At 41.0% G+C, this 10,869-nt stretch overlaps 1 protein-coding gene across 2 annotated transcripts; it reads left to right on the top strand.

Moving 5' to 3' along the window:
* Nucleotides 1-1,111: 1,111 nt before the first annotated feature.
* ppp1r3b (protein phosphatase 1, regulatory subunit 3B) lies at nt 1,112-6,060 on the top strand. 2 transcript variants are annotated; one of them, XM_041253713.1, is made up of 2 exons: nt 1,112-1,443; nt 3,050-6,060. In XM_041253713.1, exons 1-2 carry the CDS (start codon nt 1,430-1,432, stop codon nt 3,924-3,926), a joined length of 891 nt encoding a protein of 296 aa, XP_041109647.1. In that variant the 5' UTR covers nt 1,112-1,429; the 3' UTR covers nt 3,927-6,060. The 2 variants fall into 2 exon arrangements, with proteins under 2 accessions (XP_041109647.1, XP_041109655.1); XM_041253721.1 differs by lacking the exon at nt 1,112-1,443 and adding an exon at nt 1,659-2,020.
* Nucleotides 6,061-10,869: the final 4,809 nt, after the last annotated feature.

The raw sequence follows: 10,869 nt of genomic DNA, 5'->3' as shown, positions 1-10,869 counted from the left end.
ATTTTTTATTTTCAATTTCAAATGTAAGGCAACTTTTCATTTGATAATGTATTGCACATACAGTACTACATATTTGAGACATGCACTAAATAACACGTTTTTGACCCAAATGGCCTCCAGAGCAGAGGTTGTCATTGTATCCCATGCATGCTTAATATGGTTTTAAGTCTGGTCAGTAATTTGGGTGTAATAGGCAAACAATCATCTCCATATCCAGAGGACACAGTGTGCTCCTCTATCACAATATGTTGTGTGTTTACTGTCCCTGTAAGAGAACATAAAATGTTTGGTTTCTTCTCTAGTCAGTAACAGGAAGTGGCTGGTGTGTTTCAGACTGGGTAGTGTTGTTTAGTTACTGGTGTCAGGTAGGATTCTTGTCTGAAATATAAAGCCTGCAGATGGCCACTATGAATGATGAGCTTCGGTCATTAACATTAAAATAGAATCTGCACTGCAGCCTCATGGAGACACTCTGAGTCATTCCAAAAGCTATGGAACGACCTCTATTGTCATCTTTCCAAAGTTGTGCCCCTACCACCATGCACAAAGACAAGTGTTACACAGTTGCTTGTTCTTTTTAAATGATTTTCATATTTTCTGCATGAGCAATCCTAGTTTGACCAATGTGGTTGGTGGAAATGTATTTTTTTTTTTTTTACTTTTATGTTAATTCATTTCAATGTTTCTGCCTTAAAGAATAAACTTTCTAGCAGTAATTTGCTGTAAATGCATGGCAAATTCTGCACAATAGTATTGCAGTATAGGCTTTTTGAAAGTAAATACGTCAGAAAACTATACCCAATTTGAATTGTGCATACTTTTCTGGTGTCATTTACTTACAATTTACTATTTGTGATTTACTTGAGACAATTACGTTGCTTGAACACATTTTAGACATTGGTTTATACTGCATTTAAATTAAAAAAAAAAAAAAAAAAAAACTACAATTTTTGACTTTTCCGACAAAAACATTTAATATTTGGGAGTCGTGGACCAAATTAAAGTCGCAATTCCCCCTCTACTTGCACGACCATGCCAACAACCGAGGCATCTTTCAGGCTGGCGTTCCGATCACGCACTCAATAACTGATCATTCGCTCTGGGTCTGTTTTTCCATTGGTCAAGGCAGAATTAGGACCAAAGTGATTGGCCCCGCATGTGGGTTCACGTGGAAGCGGTTTGTGGTAGAAAGCCACTTCATGGAGGAGTTGATTTAATGTAACAATGGAATGGCAAAGAGAAGTCGTGCAGGAAGAACGTTTGTATATGGCCGCAGTATCAAACAAACGAAGCAACTCATAAATTGGGGAAATAAGTGAAACGCACACCGGAACAACTTGAAAAGTTAATAATGCACTTTATTTGATTTTTAACGTACACATGCAATTGTAATACCCATATCGGATTTGCGTTTGCCTGCGATTTTCAAATGAATTGCACCAGGTATGTATATGTATAATTTGTGGTGGTGTTTTATGTCACAGCATTTTGAAATGGTCAAATACTGTGTTCGTCTCTGTTGGGTAATTGCATAACTTTATTAATGTGTTGGTTACACGTAAATCACGACGGATACGCCAGCATATTACCGTCGGTAAATAAAATGAAAACAGAAATAACAAATACACCTTAAATCAGTGTGCTGCCTTCCGGTTCTCACTGAAAAATTTTAAACAAAGTTGTAGTTTCAAACCAAGAATGCACACGTTATTTGAAATCACACATTGTGTACGGACGGTATCGTGTTCTACAGAAAATAGGTATTCCATACAACTACGTTATGGCTGGCTGTTTGTGAATACAGTTTACAGTTAAAGCAGCATGAAGTTGTTATTTCGTGCAGTATAGTTTTAGCATGTGCACGCAATTAACTTTACTGTTGTACTGGTCAGGCTTCAGAACGATAGGGGGAGGAGAGCTTTTGCTCCGAACAGCTGCTAAAACCAGGAAGAGAAAGCGCTGAAAGACTGGATCAAAAACGTATCACTGTTGTACAGAAGTTACAAATAGACTTGGCTAGGTACGTTATTCCTTTCTCTGACAATAACAAGTTGGATTGTATCGGTATTTTGTTTGTTTTTTGTAAGATGTTGGCAAATAGGAGATATTTTCATGTCCGCCTTGTTTGAAAGTCTAGCAAACTTTCAGGAAACCAGTGCTAACATTTTCGTGGTAAACATACTGTTTTTTTTAGGTCCCATAATTGAGAAATTAAAAGCTTTAGTAACTACGACCAGAACGCAATTGGTAGGCTAGGTAATATTTGTGCATAATCTTCCACGGTTCCATTAAAATAAATACACTACTGAAATTATCAATTGGTGAAATCGATTTAAAAAAAAAAAAAAAAAAAAATCTTGTTTTAGTTACTCCTTTTCCACTTTTATTTTTCAAAGTTAGGGCAAGTCCACGAAGTAGCAGTGAAGTCTTATTCGAGATACAATACCGTCGCTAAAGTTCAAGTCGACAGATAGATGGCCTGTGCGTGTATGTCGTTTAGCTTGTGTATTGTGTATTCCTGTATGCTGTGATGGTATAGATTAGGTGGAGTACAGTGACGTGACTGAGTTGCTGACTAAGTTTCAAGTGTAAATGTCAAGTGTATCTTGGTAGAAGCACCTGGTTGTTTTAGGAGGCAATGTGCCAAAAATAACGTGTCTGCCCTTTGCTGTTCATATATTGAAGCTTAAACAAATTGCTTGTGGTTTTTTAAAATGGTAGTGTTCTTGGTTTGTATACATATAATGCAAATGCTTCTTGGTTTCTGGAACAGTTTAAAGTATTCATAGAGCAGCAAGCATCAAAACTCAAATCAGCTTTCAGAAATCAGAAAATCCAGTAAATGGCTTTACTTTTTGGATGGATTTGATGCCTTAGGCAGTGGGCACACACATTCAGCACTGACATTCAACATTTTTTGTGTTGATTTCCTTTAGATATTTTAAGTATTAACCTCATATGCCTACAGCTTCGGAAGCTAAGTTATTAATGATGCACCATTGATAGCAAATTGTAATTATAATAATGTTTATTTTTTTATTCTTTGCAGCATCTTCAGCTTTTTCTCCCATAAGTCTACCTTGCCCGTAGAGCTGGCCATGCCTCTGTACCTGGCAAGTGATGACTTCATTTACAAAAGGAGGCCCAAGCACACTAAGCCCCTGAGGCCTTGCATTCAATGCTCTAGTGTGGAAGTGAAGCATAAAGAGACCAGCACTAAAAGGGAGCGCAGAGCCAAGAAGCAAGTGTCCTTTGCAGACCACAAGGGGATGGCGCTGACAATGGTCAAGATCTTTTCCGAGTTTGACGATCCCATTGAAATCCCGTTCAACATCCAGGAGTTGATCGACAAGGTGGTGAACTTGTCGGTGGAGAGGGACAGCCTGGTGCTGGATTTCGAGCAGCCCTCTGCGGACTACCTGGCCTTCAGGCAGCGGCTGGAGAACGACCATGTTTGCTTGGAGAACTGCATGCTGAAAGAGAAAACCCTGGTGGGCACAGTAAAAGTCAAGAATCTGGCATTTGAGAAGTCTGTCAAATTGCGGGTCACCTTCAACACTTGGAAGAGCTTCATAGACCACCAGTGCCAGTATGTCAATGACATCTACACAGGCTCTGACAGGGACACTTTCTCCTTCGAGGTAGACCTGCCACACAACATACCACCACATGAACGCATAGAATTCGCTCTGTGCTACACAACCAATGGGAAGGATTTCTGGGACAGCAACCAAGGCCAAAATTACAAGGTGATTCGATCTGTACTAAAAACCTCCCCCAAGAATGAAGTGAACGGTTCTCATGTTCATGGGTTTTCTGACCTAGGTATTCATTTTGACCCATATGGCAGTCCTAGATGCTCGTATGGTATATTTCCCGAATGGCCCAGCTATGAAGGCTTTGAAAAAATAGGGCCTTATTACTAACTTGTTTTGTTAAGGGACATATCTGTGTTGAAGAGCCATATGATCTACTTGTTTCTCTTTATCTGACATGTGAAACATTGAAGGTTAAGCACCTAATACACTGTTGGGTATAAACAGAGAACTGACCACAAGGAACTTGCCTAGATGGAGGTGTGTAGTTCGAAATGTATTTGGTTATGGGTCTTATCACCAATAATATTTAAGCTGTTACTAGTGATATCGGACTTTGACCTCTGTAAATTAAAGTTTGACACAACCTTTATAACAGTTTCAGGTGGGGCCTTTTTGCCAGGCTGGTGGAAATATTAACACTGTGCAATTCTACTAAATACCATTGTGGTAGTCTTGGTAACCTGCTTCCTGAAATCTGTGAAGGGAACATTGAAGCCAACATTTTGTTTTGTCACAAGATAGGACACATTTTGGCTTGCTTACTCAAGATTAAAAAGTAAGGTTGGCTGTACCCTTTTGCTGCTATAATTGCAGTAAGCATGCTTGCCATGTAACCACCAGGAGTGAGGATTGCACTATATTGTAAATAGAAGGTAGATTCCCTGCTGAGTGCAGTACATGTTTAGGGCTTCCCACAGCCACTTTTTAGTAGTACATGGTATGCAGTGTACAACCATCACCTGTAACCTCCTGCCATTGCACACTATTGTCTGTCGCGTAAAGAAATCAAATCCTTAGCTTGTCTATAACAATCTAAACCACTAGAAGATGGCTCTAATAGGATTTTTATCATTCTGCCTTTGATAGCCATCACTAGTAGGTGCTACGGACGAAGCAACTAAGCTTTAGCTGTGAAGTGTGTGTGTATATGTATGTCTGATATGATCTGTCTGTCTATCTATCTATTTATCTATCTCGTACATACATATACACACACTTCACAGCTAAAGCCTAGTTGCTTGGTCTCTTGCATTGTCAGGAATCCAAGATTTTACCTTCCGGTTCAGAGGAAACCACAAGGTAATTTACTGGGTGTAGTTGAAGTTTTTTAAATTTGCATTATTTCTAGAAGCTTGTAGGAAGTATTCTTCGCTGTCAGATCCATGTTTTTTTTTTTTTTGTTTTTTTTTGGTCTATTGAGGTGTATGTGTTTGTATAGGTTCGATGTCCCACTCTATGCATTTGTCAGTGTCCTTATATGTATATAGAAGAAATATGAAGTTGTAGTTGCAAGTTATTTCCGGGCATACAAAGGGAATATGTAGGCTAATCCTTTTGTAGATTGTGTGCCAAAAAAAACTGACATCTGTCTGTATTGTATTACGGGCCCCTATTCCTCAAGTGTTGAAAATTTGAAAAGGGGGAGTTCTCCATGCTAAATGAAAAAAGGATTGTTTGTAAGATTTATTATTATTATTATTATTATTATTATTCTTTTTTGAGGGCAAGTGAGTATTTTTCTAGAAAAAATGGAGATCCCATTTTAAAACAAACATGTCTACTTCAAAAGAAAGTTTGAACACAGAAAAACACAACTTTTAAATGCTATTTCCTAACATAAGAGAATTAGCAGTATTGATTTATGTAATTCACTTTTTATTGGCTATACCTGTTCATTTGACAGTTGTCAATGTGAGTTGCCTCTTTCATTTTAAATGATTAATAATTGTCAAATGATCACGAGTACAAAAGGTTCGAGATAAATGACTTTAGAATTTTTAATTCATTTTTTTTAATTGAATACCTCCTGCACTTTAAAGTAGAGATTAGTGTTCACTATAGGGCTTGAAAGGTGACTTTCTTTGGTGTTCTATCTACCACACATTATTGCAAAAGGTTTTTTAAACTTGGTTTTAGCTATTTGTGCACTGCAGGTGGGGGCACACTGAATATATAATCAAATTCACCAAATTGTTTATAATTGAAAGGGCACCTTGTTAGTAGAAAATAATGTTTTGGATTGTAAAAAGGGAAATCGGATCTATTTTTGCCAATGCGTGTAGAAAAATGAATTTGTACTTTTTGTTTTTGCTTTTTCTTTGAAAGCGACTTGTAACAAGCTATTTTCGGCATGATATGTTGCGTCTGCAAAGTACAAAATTGATTTATGTAGCTTTTTTGAGAGAGAAAATAATGGTTTGTTTTATCTTGCAAAGAAAAGTAATAAAGATTGTTAAATATTTTTGGCTTCCGTACATCTATTGTTGTGCATGTTTTAAGAAACACATTTCTTGATCCTATACATTAAGTACACTGCTGACCCGAAGTTTTACATCTGTGAATGTTTCTTTCATTAACAATTGTATTCCACTGGCAAAACAGTCATCTAGTGCTCCAAGCAGCTAATCTGAGAATAGCTTTCTTTTGCACATGTATCCTTCACATAACAATAATTACTTGACAGTCATTTCAAAGAAAATGTGCTTGCATATTCATAGTCACATGAGTCATTCCTTGTTCATTTTGCAGCATGTGCTGTATAAATTCCCGGTTATGGATTATTTGCAACTGAAATAGTGCCCGAATCTTATGCAACAGGGCTTTATCTCATGGAACACATGATCTCCAATAACACATTTACCCTGATTGCAACTAATCATCCTTGTTCTGAATTGCTGTTATGCAAACTCCTGAAATGCAATGAGTGAAACCGCTGGATCTGTTCTACATGCTAGTAATTATTTTACAGATGCTGCCTGGTTTAGAGTATTTCTGAATTATTTATGCTACATGTGCTGCATGGTGTCATGGGATGTACATAAATGGAACCTAGAATTGAATGTCTGGGTCAGTCCCATTCATTTACTGTGAGAACTTGGGTGTCAACTTGGCAAAGTTTGTTGTCTTTTCTAAACCAACGAAGAACAGATGATTAATCGATCAATCTCAGTAATGCTGTTCATTCTTCTCAATACCACATTAGGATTCCCAGCACAGTGTAGGCCTTGAGTTATTTGATGCAGTAGTATAAATCTAATTCTCCTCGCCCTTCCACTGAGAATTAATTTCACCACCACCTGGACAAGTCTGTCAGCTACTAATTTAAGAGAGAACATCTTTTACAATTGTGATGACATTTAGAATGAGTGGGGTTTGTTTTGGAGTACAGTGAACCATATTTCCAAGAGATCATGTCCCAGATATTCAAAAGGTTGTTAAGAACATAAGAAAGTTTACAAACGAGAGGAGGCCATTCGGCCCATCTTGCTCGTTTGGTTGTTAGTAGCTTATTGATCCCAAAATCTCATCAAGCAGCTTCTTGAAGGATCCCAGGGTGTCAGCTTCAACAACATTACTGGGGAGTTGATTCCAGACCCTCACAATTCTCTGTGTAAAAAAGTGTCTCCCATATGCTTCGCAAATGGCTGTCATGGGAAAATGTACCATATTCGAAACTTATTTTTGCGTGCCACAATCTGTTTTGCACTGTGCAGAAATCCAATGAAAGCATAGCACAATTTGGCGGGAGTGTCCAACAATTCGCCATGTTCAAAACTATGAGCCAAGCAGAAAATCAGTTTTGTGATGTACGAAATAACGCTTTTAAAAAGCAAGACTTACCTCCGGGCCCATCACTCTAGCACTCACTCACCCAATCGCTGAACCTTCCCAGAACCTTGTATGATGGAAAACAGCAATCGTACAAGGTTCTGTCCACATCTATATAATGATCATGTTCTAAAGAACGATTGTGATAGCAGCATCACTAGTGTTAATACATGTTTAAAAAATAAACAAGGAAGCTGCAATCATGATCGTTCTTTCAGACCGAAAGAAAACTAGTCACTTTCCCAAGCACGCTTTCTTGGTGTTGAAAGAAGAACTCCGAAAAAGAATTAACAGTAGAGCACGGTATCATAGTACATACTGTCGGTATGTAACATAGACCAAACCAGCAAATACTAGACAACTACCTGTATAATGCAGGAAAGCGTTACTTTAATAGACACATACAGCAGTATATCAACCCTAGATTAATCAAGCAAGTTTGCACCTACTTACCTTGCATTCACATAGATTTCAATATTGAAGACACTGCTTATACTGTAGTAGGCTAGGCTACTGAATACTGTATTGGTAAATTTTGTTGCGTTTTCAATGTAAATTTACGAAAGGTGCTCCTTTCTTATTCCACTGCTCCCCAGGTTTGTCAAGCAAGTTTATATATATATATATATATATATATATATATATATATATATATAAAATAAATTATTATTGTTGGTGTTATTAAAATATGTATTTATTTTCTTATAACAGACTCTCTTATCCAAGGCTACTTGCAGTTCTTACAAAAAAACACATTACAAAAAATCAGATCAGTCCAGACAGAGAGCAATGATGGCTTGATAAGTGGCATCACATTTAATTGAGGGGTTGCAGTCACATACCCAGTAATGAACCAACAGACAATTTTATGGTGTTCTCACTGGTTTTGTCACCTTAGTTTCCGAAAAGGTAAGATGGGTGATGCACCAGGTTTATTATTATTTTTTGTATTATGATCTTGGATAAGAACTCAATCTTTAAACACTGGTCTGTTTAAAGATAGGCAGACAAAACAGTAGTGGCGACAAATACAAATTACATAGATTCCACACAACACACTAATAACAAACACACTTGTCACCTGCAAAATAGGTAGTTAATAAGATATGAGAAATGTCAAATTCTTAGTTCATGTGACCCTTACTGTGCACCTCTGGGTCTGTTATATTACAGCAATAAAAGACAGTCAAAATCTCCCCGACCTCGATTTCAGAGAAACTACCAGTCCATGTAGCAGCATTGCATATCTAAGGAGGCGCCATGAAGGAAAGCCCACGAAGTTGCCTGGCCCCTGGTAGAACGGTCCGTAATGTCTCCCAATAACGGGGAGTCCGTCTGTTCATATGCCAAGCGTATCACGTTTGTCACCCAGTGCGCTAGACGTTGCTTCGATAGGGCCTGACTAAGGGCGTCTCGGCCATCTGGGTGCAACCAGCAAAATCTGTGCTCTCTCCACCCTGATCCTTTCTAATGTCAGGGGTAGTAGTGGTAGCGGAGGGAACCCATACAAGAGCCCCTATGTCCAGGGGTGAGCTAGCAGGTCTACTCCCAGGGGGCCCCCTTCTCTCTACATGGAGAACCATAGGGGGCAATGAGTGGACTCGTGCAGGTCGAAACCCTCTCAAATCTGTTTTACCACTGAAGGATGCAGCCTCCACTCTGAGCTGTCTGGAGCTCTTCTGGACAGGAGGTCTGCTGCCTTGTTGTCCACACCGGGGAGGTGAACTGCCCTGATGGAACACAAGTTTCTGTATGTCCAGGACAGGAGTCTGTGCGCTGCGTGGTGAAGGCCCAGTGAGCGCAGGCTGCCTTGGTGATATTATTGTCTGTCCCGACCAGTACCTGTTTGTGCGCTAATTGCTGGCGAAAATGGGATAACGTCAGGCTCACTGTTTACAGCTCTTGCACATTTATGTGCTCTTGTTGCCAATGTCCATTCCACTGACCTCTTATTCCTCTCCCGTTCCAGACTGCTCCCCAGCCCAGGCTGGAGGCGTTTGTAGTGATCACTTCCCTTCTGTGAGAGAATCCGAGGGGTGATCAGAGGCGCAGACTGTCAGGACGGAGTCACCACTCCGTGTCTTCCTGCATTGTCTGGACACTCGCACCAGCTGGTACCGATCTCGGATCGGGTGCACCTTGAGCGTATTCACCCAGTTTTGAAGCAGACGCATTCTCAGCAGCCCTAGTGGAAGGATTATCGAGGAGGCTGCCATCAGCCCCTACAACCTTTGATATATTCTGACCTGTAGGAGAGCGTCCTCTCTGAATATGGAGAGTGTGCTCTCCAACAACAGAATCCTATCTTCCAACAGTGAGGCAAGCATGCTCACAGAGTTCAGTTTGATCCCCAGGAACACTGTGGACTGAGATGGTACGAAGTTGCTCTTCTTTGATATATTGAGAGCCCTAACTTCGACACATGATCTATGACCTGTTTTGTGTGAGCCTCTGCACATGCTTTTGACTGCGCGCAAATCAACCAATTGTCCCGTTAGTTTAGGATCCGAATACCCCGCAGCCTGAGTGGTGCCAGTGCTGCATCCATGCACTTTGAAAATGTGCGGGGCGCCAGCGAGAGGCCAAATGGTAGTACGCAGAATTCGGATGCGTTGCCTTGAAAGGCGAAGCACAGATATTTTCTGTGCGCAGGACAGATCGGGACGTGAAAATAGGCGTCTTGCAGGTCGATCGATGTGAACCAGTCACCTGGTTGGATGGACTGGAGGATATGCTGTGCTTTCAACATGTTGAACTACTTCTGTTTGAGGAACAAGTTGAGGACCCTGAGGTCCATAATTGGTCTGAAACCGCCGTCCCTTTTTGGTCACCAGGAAATACCTGGAGTAAAAGCCGCTGAGGGCATCGCTTGGATTTACCAAGCATACAGCGTTCTTCCTTCGAAGATTGGCGATCTCCTATTGAAGGTGTATCGCCCTCGCTGGTTTGACGGTGGTGAGGAGCGTACTCTTGAAGGGTGGCGGACCTATGCGGAATTGTAGAGCGTAACTGTGTCTCATAGTCGATAGTACCCAGGAGTCCTGGGTGCAGCCTTGCCATGGGTTGTTGCCATTGGTCAGTCTGGTTGTTGGGGGGTTTGGTGGCAGCCAGGGCCCCTCAGGGGCCTGCCCGATGGAAGTGGCTGGGTCTGATACATCCAACCTGGACGCGGCGAAGGACAGCTCGCCTGGACTAGGGGGGTCTAGGCAGAGGGGATGGTGAATGAGACTGTGGGGGCTGGGTCTGCCCGGTGGTAGGGGGCAGCCTGCCCTGAGATTTCAGTAGGGTCTCTCGGCCGAGCTTGTGCGCCTTCGCGGCGACTGAGACGGTGATTGTCTGCACCTGTGTGGGGAAGGGGAGCTGTGCCTGCATGGCGACCTCCTGTCCCCTGGGGAAGGGGAGCGGTGCCTGCGTGGCGACTGTCTGTCCCCTGGTAAGCGTC

Source organism: Polyodon spathula, chromosome 1 (genome assembly GCF_017654505.1).
Source record: "Polyodon spathula isolate WHYD16114869_AA chromosome 1, ASM1765450v1, whole genome shotgun sequence".
Taxonomy (NCBI): domain Eukaryota; kingdom Metazoa; phylum Chordata; class Actinopteri; order Acipenseriformes; family Polyodontidae; genus Polyodon; species Polyodon spathula.
The sequence above is the reverse complement of the archived record's forward strand: the minus strand, read 5'-3'. Positions and strand labels throughout refer to the sequence as shown.